This window comes from Stigmatopora argus, chromosome 21, assembly GCF_051989625.1.
Source record: "Stigmatopora argus isolate UIUO_Sarg chromosome 21, RoL_Sarg_1.0, whole genome shotgun sequence".
Taxonomy (NCBI): domain Eukaryota; kingdom Metazoa; phylum Chordata; class Actinopteri; order Syngnathiformes; family Syngnathidae; genus Stigmatopora; species Stigmatopora argus.
This window is the reverse complement of record NC_135407.1, coordinates 11,865,220-11,889,317: the sequence shown is the minus strand read 5'-3', so window position 1 is coordinate 11,889,317 and position 24,098 is coordinate 11,865,220. Positions and strand designations below refer to the sequence as shown.

The following is a 24,098-nucleotide window of genomic DNA, read 5'->3' as shown; positions in this document are numbered from 1 at the left end:
TCTCATCTTCAAGAGACAGACCAAGACAGTGGTTACGAAGATGACTTTCACTATGAGCCCCTCCAGGTGCTAAATGAGAGAGATGCCCAAGGGATGGAGTCTAAGCACAGGCCACTGCCAGCGAATCAGAGACTCGAAGTGAAGGGCCCTGCTTCCGGACCAGTACAAGCAGAAGATGACTATCAGCTGGAGGACCTGCCTGGTGAGGGAACAAATCTGGCTGTTGAAGATCCTCGTGATGATCATTTATCAGAGACCTCTCCGCCAACCGGTGTGAATGAACCTGAGGCGTTGACTTATGAACGGCCAAGAAGGGAGAGACATCCACCACGACGAACGACCTATGATCAGCTTGGTGTCCCCTCCTGTTATAGTACTCAGTCACCACATCAGCTGGTACCTGCTTACCCTGCACCAGGAGTGGTTCCTTGGTTAGTACACCTGCAGCCATATTACATTCAACCACCCTTTATGTATGGACTCCAACAGGCTTGAGCCTACAAGGGTGGCATGTATTATGCGAACATGGACTGTTACGACTGTGATTACAGTTTCCATCCAGTGAACGTGGACCGTACGAGTTGTGGATTATATTTGAACTGTGGCCCTTGCCGCCTGGAGTTTTCATGAGTATCAGTTTACAGAAGAGGATGTGAAATGACAAGTTCGCTAGACTGTTCAGCATAACAACCAACAAGGGGAAGATATTTGGAATATACTGATGTCGGGACGACATTTGTTTTTGTGGGGGAGAGTGTGACATACTAGAGTGTTTGATTTATTAGTGTGACATGCTAGAGTGTTTGATTTATTAACAATTGCATGTAAAGAAGCTATGACGAGTTTGGATTGAATGTGTGTATCGGTGTTCGATTGTTGATCCTTGGATCCACATGGCAAGTGTGGGGCATGTTAAAGAAGATAGGTATTCGATTATTGATGTCTTAGCAAATAGCTTGAGGCACGGGAGGTGTGCTGAATCATTACAGTAAAAGTTGGATTGAACTAACAACAACATCTCACTGTTCTGATTATTTCCCCCTGTGTGTCAAGGTATGCTGTTTGTTGTAAAGGTTGTTTGAGTTTGGGGTTTGTAATATACACTGTTTAGCGTGTGAGAAAAGAGATAATGGTTATTAATGTTTATTTACTTTTGAATTACGGGCGTGAATGTGAGAGTCTCGGGTCACGCACATGGAATAGCATTTAGCACGCTACCTTCGGCCACCATTATCCTGGACAGTGTCTATAACGGTCATAGAAAGGATGTTATATTATTGATATTGCATTGTTTGCCCTGTTGAATAATAGTAGGACTACTAGAAGTTGTAAAAGGAAAAGATATAACAAGTTATGACCGTGTGTTGAACGAGTGTGTGTGTGCATTGGGTTTTGGGTTCTAAAGTGTTGATAATATATATATTTATATATATAGGGGTAATTGTACATTATGTTTTGGGTTCTAACGTGTTGATAATGTATATATATGGGTTTAATTGTATGTTATGGGGTTTTGTGTTGAATGATTACAGTAAAAGTTGGATTGAATTAACAACAACATCTCACTGTTCTGATTATTTCCCCCTGTGTGTCAAGATCGAATGCAGGGTGTAACACATAGCATAGAGGCTGCTGGGGTTTTCCTGAACAGAGATCCCTGATACCAAAATAATACCTTCTCATAATTAAATAAATAAATAAATAAATACATAATCTACGGTCCCTGCAGAGACTTTCATTAAAGAAATGGGCACCAATGTTTAAACACAGTTGGCAAATATAGATATTTATCTCTCCCAGATTATTGAGAGAGGAACAATGACAACAGCAAGATAGCGCCGTCACGCAGCAGCCAGTGACAGGAGCTCTGTCCACTCTTATTTGTTTTTCGTGTTTTACAGCCTTTCTATCTTTTTTTTCAATTACATTTTAAAATTTCTTAATACATTCCTTTTTACTTTACTTTGTACTTTATACTTTTTACTTTAATGTTTTTACAACTTTCTTTGTTGTTAGCCTGGCTTCTTTCTGCTACTTCTTTTTTTTAACCATTCAGCCATGCCTTCGCTGTCATGCACATGGGACTAGCTGTTACAATACGCAGCAGAAGGAGCAACACCTCAATGCCGCTGGAAATTCGGAGCTGGACCAAAATGCCCGGAGAAGAGGCAACGCTTCAGGCCAACCATTCCATTATGGGATAAGATGGAAAAGCTGTCGGTGCTTACCAGGCTGGAAACGGAGTCGAGGGGTTCTACTCTGCTACTGTTGATTCATCAGCTCCAGACTACTGAGGAACTGTGCGGATAAGCTTGGAAGAGTGACTCCGCATATTCTCTATCTCGGTCACAGTCTGCAGAAGTTCCCCATCTTGTTGAAGACTTCCTGTGTGTGGTTCCAGTTTTATCCAACTCTACAACGTCTTTTTCTTGAGTCTGTATCCGCTTTTGCTACCGCAACCAAGATGGCGCCGCTCAACTGGCAGCCAGTGGCGGTAGCTCTGTCCGCTCTGGCTCGTTTTGTGTTTTTGCTGCTTTTCTTTCTTAATGATTTGATTTGGTGATTCTTAATGATCCCATATACTTTGCTTTGCTTTGTACTTTGTGCTTTTGCGTTGTTGTTCTGCGGCCTTTGCGACAGTATTGTCTAACATGTAACTATGTGTAACTATGCCTTTCCTGTATCTGCAATCTCACCGTCTTGCTACTGTCACAATGAAATTTCCCGAATACGGGATGAATAAAAAGTTATCCAATCAAATCCAATCCAATCCAATGATACCCATCACAGACAAACGTTGCCACTATAAATAGGTATACAGTTGTGGTCAAATGTTTACATATACTTGTGAAGAACATAATGTCATGGCTCTCTGGAGTTTCCAGTTATTTCTACAACTCGAATTTTTCTTTGATAGAGTGATTGGAACAGATACATTCATGAAGTTTGGTTCTTTTATGACTTTATTATGGGTGAACAGAAAAAAGTGATCAAATCTGCTGGGTCAAAAATATACATAGAGCAGCGCTAATATTTGGTAACATGATATTTCTAAGATGGCGCAGCCCACCAAAAGCACGTCGAAGGCGGCGAAGGGACAGGAAACAGAAGCGTGGATGCCGGGCGGGCCTTGCTGCTAAGCTGAAACAACCACACCGAGCTCCGCTTCCTAGTATCCTATTGACCAACGCCCGATCCATCACCCACAAAATGGATGAGTTGGAACTTCGTATTGCTACCAACAGCTTTGTTAGAAACTGTAATATTATTATCATCTCAGAAACGTGGCTACACCCGCATATCCCCGACGCGGCGGTATCGCTAGCTAGCCGAACGCTTTTTCGCAATGACCGTTCTAAAGTATTAACAGGCAAAAGCAAGGGAGGAGGACTGTGCATGTATATACATAATGAATGGTGTTGTGACAGTAAAATTATTGACACTCACTGTTCCCCGGATTTAGAGTTATTAGCAATACGATGTAGGCCCTATTATCTACCAAGAGAGCTTAACGTCGTCATAGCAACGGCTATCTATATACCTCCGAATGCTAACGTTAACACGGCACTTAACCTCCTGCTAACGGCTGTTAACAAACAACAGCTTGACCACCCCGATGGCGTTTTTATTGTCGCTGGTGATTTCAACAAGGCGTGTTTAAAGACTGTTTTACCTAAGTTTATTCAATACGTAAATTGTAATACTAGAGGAGACAAAACTCTTGACCATGTCTATTCTAACATCAAACATGCTTATAAAGCCACTTCCCTCCCTCACCTAGCTGGATCAGATCACCTCTGCCTATCTCTCACCCCCGCTTACACTCCACTCCGGAGGCAAACAACGCCACAAATAAAGACAATAAAAACTTGGCCCGACAACGCACTCTCTCAGCTGCAGGACTGCTTTTCCCGCACCAACTGGGAACTTTTTGCACACGACAACCTCCAGGACTACACGGACTCTGTACTTTCTTACATAAAAAACTGCATCGACAACGTCACTATAGATAAACGAATACGGGTTTTTCCTAACCAAAAACCCTGGATGACCAATGAGACACAGGCACTCATCAAATGCCGTAACTCCGCCTTTAGATCAGGGGACAAGATAAAATATAGCGCTGCCAGAGCTGAGCTGAAAAGAGGCATTAAAAAGGCCAAGGCAGCATATACCAAAAAAATTGAGGAGCACTTCACAGAAAATAACCCAAAGAAGATGTGGCAAGGAATACAACATATTACCAACTACAATAACAATAATATGTCTGTTAATGCAGATGCCTCACTAGCGGAGAATTTGAACCGTTTCTTTGCCCCCTTTGAGACTGACAAATCAGACCCAGTCTCAACACCCCCACCACCACCCTGCAGCAATACACTGACGTTCCGGGAACAGGAAGTGAGACTGGTAATGCGGTCTGTGAACACCAGGAAGGCTGCGGGCCCAGACGGAGTACCTGGGAAGGTGCTCAAAGCCTGTGCTGACCAGCTGGCTGGAGTTTTCACAAATATTTTCAATTGTTCCCTGCAACTATCCATCATTCCATCTTGTCTGAAATCTGCCACCATCATCCCGGTCCCCAAAAAGCCAACCATTGGCAGCATGAATGATTATAGGCCTGTTGCCCTCACGCCTGTGATCATGAAGTGCTTTGAAAAGTTGGTAGCCCGCCATATCAGGAATACAATCTCTCCCTCAATTGACCCTCACCAGTTTGCTTATAGAGCAAACAGGTCCACTGATGATGCTATTGCCATTGCTCTTCATACAGCACTGAGCCATCTGGAACACCCTGGGAACTACGTGAGGATGCTCTTCATTGACTACAGCTCAGCCTTCAATACCATAAAACCGGACATTCTGACTGACAAACTCTCCCACCTTGGACTATCCTCTTCAATCTGCTGCTGGATAAAGGACTTCTTGACCAACCGACCACAGACTGTTAGACTTGGTCCCCACCTCTCTTCCTCCATTACACTAAGCACTGGCTCCCCTCAAGGCTGTGTACTGAGTCCTCTTCTGTACTCCCTGTACACCTACGACTGTACACCCACCCACCAGTCTAACGCCATCATCAAATTCGCTGACGACACCACTGTGGTCGGACTCATCTCAGGAGGGGATGAGTCGGCTTACAGAGATGAGGTCAACAATTTGTCTTCGTGGTGCTCGGTGAACAATCTCACACTGAACACCACGAAAACTAAAGAAATAATCTTGGACTTTCGCAAACACGGCACAGATCTGGCCCCACTCCTCATAAATGGAGTATGTGTAGACAGGGTCCAGTCCTTTAAATTCCTGGGGGTCCACGTCACGGACAAGCTCTCATGGTCTACAAACACCACGGCAGTGGTGAAGAAGGCTCAGACACGACTCCATTTCCTCAGGGTACTTAGGAAGAACAACTTGGGCTCCAATCTTCTGAGAACCTTCTATAGAACCACTGTAGAGAGCATCCTGGCGTACGGCATCACAGTGTGGTACGCTGGAAGCACGGCGGCAGACAAAAAGGCCATGCAGAAAGTGATAAACACTGCCCAGAGGATTGTCGGCTGCTCTCTGCCCTCACTTGAAGACATTGCCAGCCCGCGTTACCTCAGCAGAGCCAAGAACATCATAGGGGACCCTTACCACCCTGGTCACAATCTGTTCCAGCTGCTGCCCTCTGGCAGACGCTATAGATCCCACAAAGCTCGGACAAATAGGCTTAAGGACAGTTTTTTCCCCACATCCATCAGACATCTAAACTCGCGCTAACATACCACACATTCCCTTCTGCGGCATATGAATAGATGTTTGGTTGGTGATCTGCCTCCTACTAGCTGACTTGAAGGAAGGTAAGTGGCAGACAGTGTGCGGTAATCGAGAGGTAAGCGACCTGTATCCACAACAGCGGAATGACAAATTACAAGTCCGTAACTTACACTTATTTAGGTCTTTTGCCGATTAAACGTAGCTTATGGAGAAGCACCATCAATTTCGTCACACGCAGTTTCTGCGTGTGATGACAAGTAGGCTTTTGTGTTGTGGTAATGACGACATGGCCTATGTCCGATTATTATTATTATTATTATATTATGTCCCTTGGCCATTTTCACTTCAATTCGGCGCTTTTGGTAGCCATCCACAAGCTTCTGGCAAGCTCCTGGTTGAATCTTTGACCACTCCTCTTGACAGAATTGGTGCAGTTCAGTTAAATTTGATGGCTTTCTCACATGGACTTGTTTCTTCAGCATTGTCCACAAGTTCTCAATGGGGTTTAAGTCAGGACTTTGGGAAGGCCATTCGAAAACCTTAATTCTAGCCTGATTTAGCCATTCAATTACCACTTTTGATGTGTGTTTGGGGTCATTGTCCTGTTGGAACACCCAACTGCACCCATGACCCAATCTTCGGGCTGATGACTTTGGGTTATCTTGAAGAATTTGAAGGTAATCCTCCTTCTTCATTATCCCATTTACTCTCTGTAAAGCACCAGTTCCATTGGCAGCAAAATAGCCCCACAGCATAATACTACCACCACCGTGCTTGACGGTAGGCATGGTGTACTTGGGGTTAAAGGCCTCACCTTTTCTCCTCCAAAAATATTGCTGGGCATTGAGGCCAAACAGCTCGATTTTTGTTTCGTCTGACCACAGAACTTTCCTCCAGAAGGTCTTATCTTTGTCCATGTGATCAGCAGCAAACTTCAGTCGAGCCTTAAGGTGCCACTTTTGGAGCAAGGGCTTCCTTCTTGCACAGCAGCCTCTCAGTCCATGGAGATGCAAAACACGCTTGACTGTGGACACTGACACCTGTGTTACAGCAGCTTCGAATTCTTGGCAGATCTGCTTTTTGGTGATTCTCGGTTGAATCTTCACCCTCCTGACCAATTTTCTCTCAGCAGCAGGTGATAGCTTGCATTTTCTTCCTGATCGTGGCAGTGACAAAACAGTGCCATGCACTTTATACTTACAAACAATTGTTTGCAATGTTGCTCTGGGACCTGCAGCTGTTTTGAAATGGCTCCAAGTGACTTTCCTGACTTGTTCAAGTCAAGGATTCGCTTTTTCAGATCCATGCTGAGCTCCTTTGTCTTTCCCATTGTAGCGTTTGTGGGCGTTTGCATCCAATGAGCCCTATTTAAATGGCCTCAGAGAAGTCACTAGCTCTAGTCACTCATAATCACTCACAAGAAGTTAAGAGGGCATGGTATGAAGCTCATTTCACTGACAACTTTCTAAGTCACCAAAATTGCTAATTCGTGTTGCTGTATGTATATTTTTGACCCAGCAGATCTGATCACTTTTTCTGTTAACCCATAATAAAGTCATAAAACAACCAACCTTCATAAATGTGTTTTTGTAACAAAGAAGTATCTGTTCCGATCCTCCTGTCAGAGAAAAATCAGAGTTGTAGAAATAACTGGAAACTCAAGCGAGACATGACATTATGTTCTTCATAAGTGTATGTAAACTTTTGACCACAACTGTATTTCAATCACACAAATGGCACTATTTGGTCATACATGTGTTGTTAACTTATTTTATCTTCATTCATAAAGAAAGTGATGGACTTCACCCTTATGAAAAGAAAAATAATACATCAAGTAGTCCACATCATTAATTGGCGGTGTCTTACTTTTTGGGAGGCACCTGGCCAACGTTAACCCGGACACAGATGACTTTACGAGTTTGCATCCCCACTGAGCATGGAGCAACATCTCCATGTACATTGCTCCGAGATGTGTTGGTGCCTGGGATGGAAGAGTCCTCAATGCACTGTCCCCATGAGCCAGTCTGCCAGTGGTATACAGTGCATGGGTGGTCATTGCAGCTCCTTACCTCTCTTAAGGCACTGACATTGGGACACTGAATTCCACCTATCAAAAGACATGGATTAAATATCCATGGAGTTTGTATTTATTAATTCATTACATTTAAAAAAAATGATTTGACATTCGAACTGTTAGGATTGTGTAAATTTGAAAAGGAAAGGGTAGTTTGCTGCATTTTTTATGAGTCACCAGGACCAAGCTAATTTAAAGTAATAATAGTACCGCCTTCCCTTCGAATTTTGAGGATCATGTAGACTAGACATTGCCGCAATAATCGAAAAACCGCGAAGTAGGATCACCGCTCTCAACTGCCCTCTTTGGGTAACAATCATCATATTTTACTTTTTGGTGGGCTCATTGGATGCCTTAGATCAGTGGTGCAACCACTTCTTTGCTCCAAAAACAAAGAACCAACCTCCCAGGGGACAGCGGGTTTACAGAGTTCCTTATACAGTGGGGCAAATAGTATTTAGTCAACCACCAATTGTGCAAGTTCTCCTACTTGAAAAGATTAGAGAGGCCTGTAATTGTCAACATGGGTCAACCATGAGAGACAGAATGTGGAAAAAAATAAAAACAGAAAATCACATTGTTTGATTTTTAAAGAATGTATTTCCAAATTAGAGTGGAAAATAAGTATTTGGTCACCTACAAACAAGCAAGATTTCTGGCTGTCAAAGAGGTCTAACTTCTTCTAACGAGGTACAAGGAGGTATCCACTCGTTACCCGTATTAATAGCATGTTAATAACCCGTTTTAACTCATTATCCGTATAAAAGACACATGTCCACAACCTCAGTCTCTCACACTCCAAACTCCACTATGGCCAAGAGCAAAGAGCTGTCGAAGGACACCAGAGACAAAATTGTAGACCTGCACCAGGCTGGGAAGACTGAATCTGCAATACGTAAATCGCTTGGTGTAAAGAAATCAACTGTGGGAGCAATTATTAGAAAATGGAAGTCACCCCGTGGCATCAAAATGATAACAAGAACGGTGAGCAAAAATCCCAGAAATCACACGGGGGGACCTAGTGAATGACCTACAGAGACAAAGGCTACTGTCAGTAACACAATGCACCGCCAGGGACTTAAATCCTGCACTGCCAGACGTGTCCCCCTGCCGGAGCCAGTACACATCCAGTGCCGTCTGCGGTTCGATAGAGAGCATTTGGATGATCCAGAAGAGGACTGAAAGTGTTATGGTCAGATGAAACCAAAATAGAGCTTTTTGGTAGAAAGAAAGGTTTTTGTGTTTGGAGGAGAAAGAATACTGAATTGCATCCGAAGAACACCATACCCAGGGTGGAATCATCACACTTTGGGGCTGTTTTTCTACACAGGGACCAGGATAACTGATCCGTGTAAAGGAAAGAATGAAAGGGGCCATTTATCGAAAAGATTTTGAGTGAAAATATCCTTCCAACAGCAAGGACATTGAAGATGAGACGTGGCTGGGTCTTTCAGCATGACAATGGTCCCAAACACACAGCCAGGGCAACAAAGGTGTTATGATCGCGCCGAGGCGTCGTGGCACGATCGGCAGGATTCGGACCCAGTAGCGGGGGAGCAGGACGGAACGAGACGGGATGTTCTCATGACAGTAGCTTTTAATGACTCAAAAAGGCTTTACAAAACAACAAGGGCTTGAATATCCCAAAACGTAAAAAACTGGAGTATGGGGAATAATACCTTGTAGCGATGTATGCTGTAACACGTAGTGTGTCACGCAGGGCGATCCGACAAATGACTAACTACTTCCGTGGTACTTAAATACCCACATCAGGAAGTAATAGAGGATCGTTTGCAGCTGCTCTAACTTGACGGCAAGCCAGGAGGGGCAAACGAGCCGCTCCTGACAGTACATCCCCTCTAAGGGACGGATTCTAGATGTCCTAATGCCGAATTTCCATGAGAAGCAAAAAGCAGGCAGGGAGAGCGGGTGTTAACCGTTTTCATCGTTCGGGGGGCGTCCGCGCCAGCCAGAGACGAGACGTGGGAGTGGCCGGTCCGGCGGGCATCTGCACCGGCCCGTGACGAGGCGAGGCAAGGGAGTAGCCAGTCCGACGGGCGTCCACGCTGGCCCGAGACGAGACGTGGGAGTGGCCGGTCCGGCGGGTGTCCGCGCCGGCCTGAGATGAGGCGAGGAAGTGGTTGGTCTGGCGGGCGTCCTCGCCGGCCAGTGACGAGGCATCGGGGTGGTCGATCCAGCGGGCGTCCGCGCCGGCCTGAGATGAGACGTGGGAGTGGCCGGTCCGGCGGGCATCCGCGTCGGCCGGTGACAAGGCGTCGGGGTGGCCGATCCGGCAGCCGCCCGCGCCGGCCCGAGACGAGGCGTAGGCGAGGCCGATCCGGCGGGCGTCCGCACTAACCTGAGACGAGGCGAGGGAGTGGCCTCCCCGCTGGTCCCTTAGTGCTGGCCAAACCCCCTGCCCTTAACAGACATCAGAATCTAAGAAAGGACGTTGGGCTCCTTACCCTGGCGGCTCAGGGGGCCGCCGATCCCCTCATCCGGGGGCGCCAGAAAGTCGCTCTCCCCACCCACCCCCTTCTCCAGGCAGCCCGGAGAGTCACCGCTGCAGCCAACCCCCTTGTCCAGGGGGCCCGGAGAGTCGCCGCCACCGGTCCCCTCGTCCAGGGGCCCCGGCGCGTCGCCGCCGCTTCTGGGCGGGTAGGAGCTGGGCGGGCAGGGGCTGGGGGGCAGGAGCTGAGCGGGCAGGAGCAGGGCGGGCAGGAGCTGGGCGGACAGGAGCTGGGCGGGCAGGAGCTTCGGCGGGCAGGAGCTGGGCGGGCAGGAACTGGGCAGCCAGGAACTTCTTAGGCAGAAACTTGGCAGGCAGGAACCTGGCAGGCAGGAACCTGGAAGGCAGGAACCTGGCAGGCAGGAACCTGGCCGGCAGGAACCTGGCCGGCAGGAACCTGGAAGGCAGGAACTTGGCAGGCAGGAACTAGGCGGTTCAGCCGGCACTGGAAACCTGGTTCGTGGCTTTGGCACAGGTGCGACTGGCGGCCCAGCTGGCAAGGGTAGTATTTTCCTTGGCTTCGGCACGGGAATACGGGAAGCTTGGACGGGCGAGGTCGAGCGAGGAACTTGGATGGGCGAGGTCAAGAGAGGAGCGTGGACGGGCGAGGTTGAGCGAGGAGCTTGGACAGGCGAGGTCGAGCGAGGAGCTTGGATGGGCGAGGTCGAGCGAGGAGCTTGGACGGGAGTGGTCGACCGATGAGCTTGGTCAGGGGCTCGAGCGTCCAGGCCCTCCTTCTGCTTCTCCCTGTGGCGCGGCGCTCGCCGTCTCCTCCGGGAGGACAGCACAGCACGCTGGCCGCCACGTGGTGACCCATTGTAGATGGCCAGCCGACACGGTGAAAGACCTCGCTAGTGCGCCTCCCCACAAAGACAAGACGGGCGGTGTTCGAAACTCCTCCCTGAGCCTCCCTAACGGCCGCCACGTGGTGGTCCACTGTAAATGGCCAGCCGACACGGCGAATCCTGGTAGAGGTAATCCAGGTCGGAGTAATCGGAGAAAGAGTCGGGGTCAACGTCCTCCGGGGGAGTGTATCGTAGTCCGAATCGGCTGAGGAAATCACTCTCCGAGTCCGAATCTCCAGCACACAAATCAATTAGCTCCCAGTCATCCTCACAATCAGAAAATTCAGAGTCCCAACCGACATAGATGTGGCATTCCAACGGGGCCGATGGAGGCTGGGGATTCTCCCTCCATTGAGGAAAAGACTCGCTGGAGTTTGAATTCAGATAACTCGGGCAATGAACTGGGGGTGTCGGAACTTGGATTTTCTCACTTGGCTGTGCTAGCGGCCCAGCGCAACGGAGTGAGCGAAGGGTCGGTTTAAAGGTGAAACTTGAGCTTGGATGTTTGACTGGGGCCGATTGAAGCTCAGAATTACCTCCTAGTCGGGATTCTTCCACTGCCAAAACGTCTCTCAGGTGTCCACACCACGGCATAGTCATAAATTCCCTAAAAGATTTTGGGGAGCTTCCCGCTGAGTCCATGTGGTCGGTAGGATATGAGCTAGGTGGCTGGCGTCGATGAGAGCGTCGGTGGCTTCCCGCTGGGTCCATGTGGTCGGATCGTTCTGTTATGATCGCGCCGAGGCGTTGTGGCGCGATCGGGGGGATTCGGACCCAGTAGCGGGGAAGCAGGAGGGAACGAGATGGGCTGTTCTCATGACAGTAGCTTTTAATGACTCAAAAAGGCTTTACAAAACAACAAGGGCTTGAATATCCCAAAACGTAAAAAAACTGGAGTATGGGGAATAATACCTTGTAGCAATGTATGCTGTAACACAGTGTGTCACGCAGGGTGATCCAACAAATGACTAACTACTTCCGTGGTACTTAAATACCCAAATCAGGAAGTAATCAAGGATCGTTTGCAGCTGCTCTTACTTGACGGCAAGCCAGGAGGGGCAAACGAGCCGCTCCTGACAAAGCGAGAAGGATGTCCACCTACCTTCTACAGAATGGTTATATCGATACCAACTGCCAAAAAGCAGGAATCCTGGGCTTTCCAGGGTGCGTAGAGCATTCTGCCATGACCTGGGACCAAATCCAGAAGCCCAAGGGGGAGAAGACCGACCTGCACGTAATTTGGCTCGATCTCACCAATGTGTATGGCTCTGTCCCACACCTGCTGATCAGTTACGCCTTGGAGTTCTTCCACATGCCTCCCTGCATCAAGAAGCTGGTAGCACTGTACTTCAGTGACCTGCAGATGAGCTTTGCCCTCCAGGAATTTACCACCGGGTGGCAGCGGCTTGAATTGGGAATTGCAATGGGGTGCGCTATATCTCCAATCCTCTTTGTGGCAGCCTTTGAGGTGATCCTCATAGGAGCAAGACAAATGGTTGGAGGAATCAAATTACCAATTTACCAATTTTGTCATACGCAGCTGGGTATGATTGACAATTAGGCTTTTGTCAAGTCAAAGATGATGACAAAGCCTATGTCCGATTATTATTACCATCTGGCCAGAGATTACCCCCATTGAGGAGCTACTTGGATGATGTCACCAGCCTCCTTCAGACAGCAGCATGCACATCTCGACTACTGAAGAGTATGGACAAGTTGACATCGTGGGCCAGGATGAAGATCAAACCCTACAAATCCCATAGTCTGTCACTCAGAAGAGGAGTCAGAAACAACAATACAACCTTTATTGTCGGGAGAAAGAATCCCCCTCCTCTCTGCGCAACCCATGAAAAGTCTAGGGCGGCAGTACACCGCAGAGCTGTCTGATAAACAGATGGAGAGCACCATCATGAGGCAACTTAGTGATGGGCTATCAAGGATTGACCAGAGCCAACTCCCCGGAAAGTTCAAGGTCTGATGTTACCAGTTCATACTCTACAGAAGGGTAATGTGGCCCTTGAAAATGAGAAGGACCTACTCATCCGCTGTGAGCAAGATGGATGGAAAAGCCATTTCTTTCATCAGGAACTGGCTAGGTCTACCACGGTGCCTTTCCAAAATGGGACTCTTTGCAAGGAATGCACTGCAACTGCCACTGCAGTCTGTCAGTCTGGGCTACAGGAAAGAGGAGTCTAGGCTGGTTCTCAAACTAAGAGAGTCCACTGACCAGTCAGTAAGGAATGCCAATATCACCACATCTTGTCAGGCTGCAAGACTGAAGTCTCAGGGGCACTACAGATGGCACCATGGCCAGGTCCTGAGGAAACTAGCTGAAGTGCTGAAGAGAAGGTAACTATCACTTATTTAGGTCTTTTGCCGAGTAAACGTAGCTTATGGAGAAGCACCACCAATTTCGTCACACGCAGTTTCTGGGTGTGATGACAAGTAGGCTTTTTTGTTGTTGATAATGATGACAGGGCCTATGTCTGTTTATTATTATTATTATTATGCTGACAGAGCAGTAGAAATTCAGGCCCAGCAGAGATCCACGTCAACTTCGTCACGGAAGGGGGGAGATACACCAGGCCAAGAGAGACACTAAGGTCCTTTTCCCATGGTCAGGAGTGGGACATGAGGGTTGACCTCATCAGGCAGCTCCGATTCCCCACGGAGATCATCACCACATCACTCCGCCCAGACATTGTGGTATGGTCCTCCAAGGCAAGAGCAGTGCACCTCATAGAACTAACAGTACCATCAGAGGAGGGGATTGAGGCCGCCTTTGAGCGCAAGAAGGCCAAATGGAAGTGCACTAGCTACCCAGTCGAGGTTGGCTGCCCAGGCTACATCGGGCTGTTAACAACACGCCTCCTGAGGGACGCAGGGGTCTCTGGAGGCAGCCAGAGGAAGGCCATAAAAGAGCTGGCAGAAGAGGCAGAGAAAGGCAGCTTTTGGCTCTGGCTTAGGAGAAAGGACAGGAGCTGGGGAAACAACAGCTAACCCCAACAACGGCTGCAGGAGACAACAGCTATCAACTGCAGAGGCTCACTGGGAGACGTCTCTGTCACTGCTCTGCCACCAGGAGATGTTCCAGGATTAAAGGAGCGAAACATCAATGAACGGTGGTTCCTGGGTGATGACCCTGCAGCTGACCCGTGGGCACTGGAGGAGGTGCGACAGGCAGCAATGCCAAGCAGGGAAATAACACTTTCCTGTACATCAACAGTCCTGATTCCCAGTAGCAAGAGTTCCAGGCCCAGGGAGAACATGCAAACGCCACACAGATGGACCTGACCTGGATTTGAGCCCAGGACCCCAGAGCTGTGAGGCCGACATGCTAACCACTTGCCCCACCGGGCCGCCCTCGAATACAAAGTCATTGTCATCATTTTTTTTACCAACATAAATCAAATAAACCCCTTAAATTATTTCAAAATCAAATTTTTCACACCGACCTTATGTCGACAAAAGTTGATGCCTGCGGAAACCGTGCATCTTCCAGTTCGAGTGATGTAAAAATAGGTATGGTAAAGTTTTTAATCTCATAATTTTATGACTTTTTCTTACAATATTAAATAAATCTAATATTACGCGAAAAGCAATGTTATGAAAACGCAGTCTTCACGTCGCCAAAAATTTACGCCCTTGAAACCAAATAACTTCTGGTTTACGTTAGGCAAAAATGAACCACAAAATGACTTCAATCACATTATATTATAATATGAATGTTGCAATAGTACAATCTATTTTCTTGTGTGGACTGATAGTCATGGGAAGTCCTGTGTCAACGGGGAATAGTAGTCTTTGCAGCACCACTCTAGAACCTATAGTTTAATTTATTTTCTTTAAAAAAAAATTGTAGATCTTGTTTGATCTGTTCTCTACATAATCCCCAGGGCAATAAAGGGCCAAGGCATGGTCAATTATCAAAATCAACATATCAATTTCAAACACTCCATATGGACATTTTCAAATTAAATGAAGATTAGGGGAATAAGTAGTACGTATCTAGTTATTCTAGATGTTTTCTTAAAATGGGGTTGACATTTCCTGACATATCCACAGGATTAGTGGAAAGAATGGATGGTACAATATGAAAAGAAAAAAAAGATTTAAGAAACACAGGAGGAAAAAAAAGAGGCTGTGGATACTATGCATTGAAACTACATGTAAATATCAGACACCTGTAATTTTGTGTTAAACCATATAAATTCCCATTATTTACTAACATTATATGAAGCTAATTTTATGAACTACAAGAGGAAACATGAGAGAAACGAGTGGAACTTTTCATGATTTAGTTTCCTACTCCACTCAGGGGGAGTTTCCACTACACCACCATTCCATCTATCAGAACGCTAAATAGAGTAATCCCTCAAATATCGCGGACAATGTAGACCAGACTTGGCCGTGATAATCGAAAAACCGCGAAGTATGATCATCCCTATTATTACTGCACAGCAGCGGTGGGCTGTCAGGGCCTGCAAGGCCTTCTCTGCTGGCCTAAATAAATAGCTGAATTACAGACCGATGTTAATTATGTTTTGTCCATGAATACTTAATAGTTCCAAATTGTCAGCTTCTTTTCATTGCTTTTCCCCTGGTTGCACTCCTTCCAGATGTGTGTTTTCATATTTAAGCATCTAACCAATCACATTTCAGCCATTATTTGTTGCCAGGGTCAGAAATATGCCTTGAGGCCTTCACAATCAGTTCTGCAGGCTCTGCTGCATAAAACAAGTGTCGATAAAACTGTTGCTTTAACCAATCAGATTTCGAGTTGGCGACACCAATGCCTTCTCGCAGGCGTAGGGATATGTCACCGCTTTCACCAACTATGATTGGCTAGCGATAGAATGGACTAGCCAGAGCTACCAAACTGTATCTGGAGCAAGCTGCACAAGCAAATATATTGTTGTGTTGATTTAATAGCGGTTTTGTCAACCCGCAGTGGCTGAAGGAGGAGAAGAAATGGATTTGTTTGCATATTTGCTGTCAAAGCCATTTTCAAGACGGACTTTTCAAGAAAAACTGGACATCATTAAGAAAGGTTGGACAACTCCGAAGCAAGCAAGCCTGTCACAACCGGGAACGAACATTTTCAGCACTAAATCGAATAAAAACTTGTGCCAGAAATACGACAGGACAGGCTTGACTTTCAGCATTAGCTTCGATGGCAATAGAAAAGAAGGAGGAAAGAAAGGAGGATGAATTTTGTGTACAGATAAATAAGATTTTTGGTGAGTAAAATATGGCTATATTCTTAAATAATATTTCAATTGTATGAGGTTATTATTGATGCTTTTTATATGTGTCACAGCTGTAGCTGCAGTAAAGGTTTTATAGCCATAATATAGTTTTTGAGGGTTGGATTGATTCAGATACAGAATTGAAGGTGTCGCTTTGAAATTCACGGCCCGCCGCTGCTACACAGTAGTATACAGGTACAATTATCATGAAGTGTATTTATTAAATATTATAGTTATAAGCATATGAAAAGACTGTAATGTATTAATATCTTAATCTAATCCATATATAACAATTGCAAATACTTTAAATACTGTACTCACAACGAAAATAGTTCCTCTCTGGTTGATATAAGTCCCAAAAAACTGGTTAATGGGTTTTAGTCCAAGTCCTCCTGCACAGTTCAGACCTTGAAGGGCAGCCCCCTTTCAGCAAGGAACAGCTTTGCGTTCGGGATGAAACAGTTTAAGAACCAATCTTTTGTGATGGCTTTTGTGATCCATGCTTTCCGGTTGCTCATCCAGTAGACTGGCAGCAAGGCTTTATTCTTGCTTTTTAAAGCAGGAGGATGGTCAAAGTTGTAGCTTAAGGCTGGCTTTATCATGAAGTCAGCAGCATTCCCACACATGATGATGATCCGCACGTTCAGTTCATCTTTGAATTAGAATGTCTATGAAGGCATCCTCTTCCAAACAAGTCCAGTCTCACCCATGTTAAAAACTTGCTCCGGAAGATAACCAACCATTCTCTTGAATTATGTGAGAACTCTACCTCACTGTCACATTTCGCTGCCTCTTGGTCTGTCGAGGAGGCTCACTCGTGACACTGAAACAAGGCTGAGGTTCATCTTCATTGTCTTTGTGAGGAGGTAAGCTAGCATAAAAGGTCTTGCCTTTGGTTCTAATCATGTTGGTATCCGGAGGAATCATCTTCTCCCTACAGTCCGAGATCCAGACCAATAGGGCATTCTCCATCTTAACGATGATTTTATTCCTCGTGTTTACAAAATGTTCGCTGTTTCCTTCTTGATGTAACGCATGGTAGATTCATTTACGATGCATAAAATGACGCAGGACGTTTCAGAGGCATTTTCACATTTTCAAAGCCTATTCAAAATCCATAAAATGCTGGAAGAGGCTCGGGGTAGACTTTCTGTGCGCGACGCTAAATGTAATCCAAAGAGAAGGCATGATGTCCTTTGTGAAATATGAAATGTATTCTTTTAGATTCTTTTAGAGTCTTTTAGTCACTAGAATAGAATTTTACAGCGACGCCGCCTACAGGAATTTTACAGTAACAACAACTATGTGTTAAGGCGCGCGTCACCTACGTTTGTGTCACTGCCTATTTCTATGTCATGTGATCTTATTTCAATATAGGCCACGGAGCAGAGGGGGTAGGGCGGAGACCACGTTGGGAGAGCAGAAAGATTGACCCATCTTTTTACTCCCCCCTCCTGCAGAAGCGGTTAAAAACCTCATTACATCTGCCTTAGTGTGCTTACTTGTGTTCGATTTCATTGAATGTCAAGCGCAGACCTGACATCCTTCTTGACTGTTTGTATTATTTGGTGCGTTATTCTTCTACGGTAAAATTCGCTTCTTCTTCTGCGCTGAGTGCTACCCATTTCAGTGCCGAAGAAGAAACAGTGGCCTGACTTCCACCATTTTTCATCTCCCGTCTTCCGCTTGCTTGTTTCAGGGTGGTTTTTTGACATTTTTAAGAACTTTATTTTTATATCTAAGACTTTAAAAAATCGCAATGTACTAAAGCTGCGAATGTTGAAGCAGCAAAGTGGTGAAGGCTCACAATACTCCTAATCACCACCATGTGCAAATTGTTACCAGCTGCTCTGCTGGGTGTATTAAAGGACCAGTCTCTACATTCCGTGTCTGCGACTGAACCTGTTCCTGTTCGCTGGCCACATTTGACTGAATTTTGTTTTGGACGTATATTGCTCAACCAAACCTGCTCTTTTGTCGACTCGCCTGCTTATGAACTCTGTACCTGTGAGTGTGTCTCCTGCTGGCCCAGAACTCAGCTGACTGTCGATGTTTGCATTTGGTTTCTCTGTCCCATTCCTGACAGGACTTTAGCTATCAGAAGGAGACTGTAGTACTCAACAGACTGGGTACTCATCTGCAGCATAGTGCTGCTAACTACACAGATATATTTCTATATAGGAAAAAAGAGACAAACCTATATGTTCTACTGTTGTTGTCTTTGTTAATTGTGTTTGTTTGAACCATATAGGAATGGGTCTGAAATTGGCGACTGTAAAGGTAACATGCTCCACTAGGAGAATGTGGCAGAAAATCATTGGATTTATGCAAAATTCAACAGGGCTAAGTGTATTGGTATCATTGCTCTAACCAGTATCTGTTTTTCCTGCTACAGCTAGGGATATTTAATTGGCGACTCAGAATCTTGGGTATTGATCTGGCCTTACACCACAGCATAGCCTTATGGAAAGGTGGGAATAACTACTATAATTGCCCATACCAATTCAATTTAGAATAAAGGTATTCATTCATTCATTTTCTGAACCGCTTTATCCTCACCAGGCTGGAGCCTATCCCAGCTGACTTCGGGCCAGAGGCGGGGGACACCCTGTATCGGTGACCAGCCGATCGCAGGGCACATGCAGATGGAAAACCATTCGAAACCATACCCAGGTGGCAATTTAGAGTGTCCAATCATCCTACCATACATGTCTTTGGAATGAAGTTGGAAACCGGAGTACCTAGAGAAAATACACACAGGCCCGGAGAGAACATGCAAACTCCACACAGGTGGACCGACCTGGATTGGAACCCAGGACCCCAGAGCTCTGAGGCCGACGTGCTAACAACCACCCAAGCGGCCGGGCCCCCCTAGAATAAAGGTATCCTCTCTTAATACAGTGTGCTGATGACAGCATTGATGTCCAACACTATGAAGATGAATTTGACAGTATTGATTTTGATATTGTCCTTCCTCTTTCAGACCTGACCTACAAGTGAACTGAATTTGGGTAAAAGGCAGAACTACAGATCCATCCAAGTGTAATTACTTGTCTTCAAAATAAAGTGTTACGAATTATTTGCAATAAAAATGAACGGGTTTGTGTCATCTTCAAAAGATATTTTCCCGCCAGAATGTAGGATGCTTCATGCTTGCAGATTGTTAGGGTTATTAGTCTTACATTATTATATATTTGCTCGCAATGAAGAACCCTTTGCTTTACTTAGCTTATTAGTCTTACATTATTATATATTTGCTCGCAATGACAAACGCTTTGCTTTACATCTGCTTGCAACCATGTAAATGCTTGCTCCTGAGTTAGACTAAACAGCAGGAAGATCAATCCTCTTTGACAGCTGGAATATGGAGAAGACCTTCATCTGTTTTGAGAACTAAACCTTCTATTGTAACTCGGGTCCTTGACTATCGACTTCTCACGCATGTTTTCACACCCGTCCCTTGAGCTGAGATGTCTATTGTAACTAGGGTCGTTGAAGCTAATAAACAGGAAAAAGATGCATCTAACGCCAGAATGAACTTGGACAAAGGCGCGTCGGCTCGATTCCCTCTTGCAAGAAAACCCATATGATTGTCTCCTGTCTCTTTTGTTTGTGCGTGCATTTGGGAATGCCTATTGGTGAACCTATCATATTGATCCTTTGCGCCTGGGAGTCAACATACCGAAGGAATCCGGGCGCTTGGTCGACATCTGGGAAAGACCGTGGCCACGGCATCTAAAACCCTTTGCGGGCTGCATTTTCAGTTGAGTGCCTGGGTTCGCGAGGGTTGAAGACCCATCCTACTAAAAGAGACATCTGAAGACATTTTTGGTGAGCCCACATGAATGTTTGCATGTTGTGACGGTGGCTCCGAATGCGGTAAAAGGAGCATTGCATGTGAAGGTCCATTTTGAGAAGTGGACTCGCGTCCTGGGGACGGCGACGATAAAACCCTGCGAATACTAGTCCCTAACAGGTGAGGTGCGTGTGTAGTGATAAGGTGGGAAATAAAAAAAGGAACATTACTACCTAATTGCACACCAACTCATTTCAAAATGGGGAGCTCGAATAACAAGGCGGCTAGTGAAGACGATCCAAAACGGTGTCTGCCGTGTAAAGATTGGAAATTTGTTGAAAATCAAAGCGCTTCAAGGTTTAAACACCTAAACTTATGGATAAACAAATATGGGTTTGCTGGCCAGCTTAATACACATAAAATAGTAGACCTCCAGGATAAAATACGCACTAAGCGTAGGGGTAATCTATATAAAATGAAGAAGGATGGATATGGTGATACCAATTATTGGTTCTTGATGGCAAAAAACATTGCGATGGAAATGTTAATATTGTTTTTTGATGGCAAAATAAGGTTGCGATGGAAATGCAAAGAAAGTTGAGCTGAGTGGGAATGAGCATGTTGATAAGAGCGAGTCGGCTTGTTCCACAGAAAGGAGGGTGATGAGACGGGTCCGTTGTGTAAAAAAAAAAAATAGCGGGGCCTCCTCCACTGAAGGAGATTTTTTTACCAAGATAGGTGGCGAGAGCGTAGGAATATTAGCCAAGAATCGGGAGAAAAGAAATGAGGAAATTAAACAGAAACCGAGTTTTCAAAAATGCTGCGTGCTGGGTTCGTGGAGATTTGGGGCATATATCGCGTGATTGCCCAAACAAGAACGCCTCTAAAAACAAGGCCCAATCGGCGTGACTAGCCGGCATGCCTGCTCAAAAGGAATTGAGTGAAGACTTTAAATATGGAGAAGTTGAGCTATATTTAGCGGAAATACTGGCATTTGATTTGGTTAAACCTGAGATCATATTTTTCGTGAATGGAATTCGATTAGATTTTTTGTGTGATACTGGAGCTTGTAAAACTGCAATTAAAATGGATATTCCAGGTGCTAGATGTACAAAGCGGAGGGTCTTTGTGACAACGGCAGGTGGTCAGGATACCGCCGTTTCGGAAACTTCCGGTTTGGATAAGAGATCCGACTGGAGAGACGTGTAAAATGTCTGTGTTAGTAGTACCTGAATGTACTGTCAATTTACTGGGATGAGATGGCCTATTGCAGCTTGGCCTGGCTTTGATCCCGTCCGCTAACGGCAATATGGTGGTTAAAAGACGAAAAGAGATTAAATACGGCCAATTAAATGTTTTGCAGGGTTGCCAACCTGCATTTTTTAATATACTCTGGACTTGCCAAATGATGCGCCGACTGGGGTGGGAAGCGCCCTGTTAGCTGCAGCTGCTGATTTGATTGAGACGCGGGAGAGTATTGAAAACATGAACTCCCTCCATGTGAAAATGTGGTGCAAAAATTACTGAGGGGCCTGATAGGGCCTATGAGAAAAATTAGCACGGGCCACTCCGGCCGACTTTGTACATGCGGCCTCCGGGGCAACCAATTGGACGGAGTTAGAAACAGAGCTTGATTATATGCACTCATTTAGCATGCACCTTGTGTGCCCGTCCCGCACACGCTACTAAAAAAAATTGGATCCTTTCAGTGAAGACATTACATAAATTGGGCCTTGGGGTTGCTGAAGCAAACTTGTGTGTTGTTTGGATATTTGGAACGGGAAATTAATGAAGGTTAGACATGAATTAAAGTATACAGCTAACACAGTCAAATAGTTTTTGTTTTGTTTTTTGGGTGACAACTCTTATTTCTGATATATTTACACAGTGTTCATTAGTTTTTGAATATTTTCATGTTTACTGTTCCTTAATTTGTGTTCGTACCCTTTAGCATCTTTTGATGATATAGAGCTATAAACATGTTTGACTAGAAGGTAATGTATACTAGGTGTTGTCTGCCCCTTTAAGTATTAAGGAACGTACGGAAATTATAAATTGATGAAATTAGTTGGGTTAAAGTCGATTTTTGTTTCCTTACTAGTAAGAATAAAGTCAGATAATTATAATCTTTGAATGGAATACAATTTGATGCACATAGCTGGGTTAAAGTACATGTTTTCCTTAAAAATAAGTATTATGTATGTCAGAAAATTATAATCTTTGAATGAGAAATGTTCTATACCTCCTTTTCTTAACTTTTTAAGTGTGTCATTACAAAAAAAATATTTATCGTCTTACCCTGTTCTGCATTGTAGGCCAAAATGGAGCGAGCTCTGGTCTGCTTGCCCTCTGTATTTTTTCCAGAGCAGGTGTGGGAGCAGTGTGACCACCCTGTCCAAGGACTTATCGCACAGTCGTTTGGGCAAGGCACCTCACAGATGACTGGCATCGGCAGTATGGCATCACGGCATTGTTGCCTTTCCACATGTTGACCTAGTCAACAAAACGCTCATTTACTATTTTGAAACAGAAGTGGTGCAAGGAGAATAAGGTAATCACAACACTGTTAGAGACAAAAGGCATGATTGTAGGACCATGTTAATTATTTGTCATCTGTGTTGCATGTGAGCACATGGTGACTCAACTTTACAGTTTTTATAATTGATGAAATATTCCGATGGAAAATTTCAATGCATCAATTGATTCTCCCATCCACCCCTAAATGCTATTGTGTGTCATACTTCTGGGCTAGAACACTCCTTCTTGCCAACCCTTACCTGTTCTCCCAGGCTGTGTCAGCATCAGGATTGTCATCTGGACTTATTGCCCGGGTGAATTTCCCTGGCCAGTGTAGGCCTTCTAAATGTTCTGTATTTAGAGCATATTCCTACATGCACATTTTGGTCCAGACTTAACCAAATAAGTTTGTGGTGCATGCCCTTTGTGCTAGTGTGAATACAAACCAGGGAACTCTAGTGCAGAGCCAACATCACATCTCACAAGAAAGTTGTTCTCGGGTGGAGTTTGCACCGTGGAGAAAACCAATTTTGAAATTGGATCTTTTTGCATGTAACATGCTCCTGTTGCCACAGCTATTATGTAAAATTTTGTTTTGTTAGCATCACAGCTCTGTGATTACGCACTTGCATATTTTACCGCGTTAGCCTGCACAGATCATTTGTTCCAACGATTGAATGTTTGTACATGGGTGGGTTTGTTGTCAAGTCTGTGAAACGTGTGACAAATCCAATATTAAAAGGAACCGCACCAAACTGACAAGGGTCCATTGTATTTTGGTCCAGAAAAAAAAGCAAATTATTGACTTTCCTGGTGTGAATTTGCCCCAAGTACTCATGGTCTTCCATGCGTGATCAAAATTTTCTGACTGATTCCCTTGGTATGTCAAGTTGTTAACCTACCTTCCGTTGTTTTTATAAAAAATAACTTACTAGTTTGAGCCATATTAGAGATCGCTCACCCTGAACTCACCCTGATCAAAGTGTTTTCCTCTATTGTTGATTGGTTTGTGTAACTACATACAGGCATGTGTGATTACAGGGATATAACCCTGGTGTTTGTTTTACAAACATATGTTCCTGTGCTCTACAGTTGTTAACTGTTACAATTTGCAGGGCTGTGGTTGGGTAGAGTGTAGTACGACCCAAACGTGGGTAAGCAAAGAAAGACAGGGAATCGAGTGGTCTAACAAAAACTTTAATAACTAAGGCAGGATATTCAGAAAATAACAGGTAACAAATAACTTTGGAATCAAATAAGAAAATCAGACCTGACGGGGAGGACGTGGGCAAACGTGGAATACGAGACATGGGCATAACAATGCAGATGACCTGACAAAGACTGA

The 24,098-nt window shown here is 45.1% G+C and overlaps 1 protein-coding gene and 1 long non-coding RNA gene across 2 annotated transcripts in view; one reads left to right on the top strand and one right to left on the bottom strand.

Annotated features, from left to right (window-relative positions):
• Window positions 1-24,098, bottom strand: part of thsd7aa (thrombospondin, type I, domain containing 7Aa) — a 148,591-nt gene that overhangs the window by 75,297 nt on the left and 49,196 nt on the right. The window contains exons 7-8 of the mRNA XM_077590456.1: window positions 22,535-22,729; window positions 7,630-7,870 (exon numbers count right to left, since the gene is read on the bottom strand). Of these exons, the coding sequence (XP_077446582.1) occupies window positions 7,630-7,870; window positions 22,535-22,729 (436 nt within the window). The remainder of the gene's footprint in view (window positions 1-7,629; window positions 7,871-22,534; window positions 22,730-24,098) is intronic.
• On the top strand, window positions 18,556-19,532 carry LOC144066995 (uncharacterized). Its single transcript, XR_013297805.1, has 3 exons — window positions 18,556-18,911; window positions 19,003-19,322; window positions 19,424-19,532. It is a non-coding gene; the product is annotated as an uncharacterized LOC144066995 (long non-coding RNA).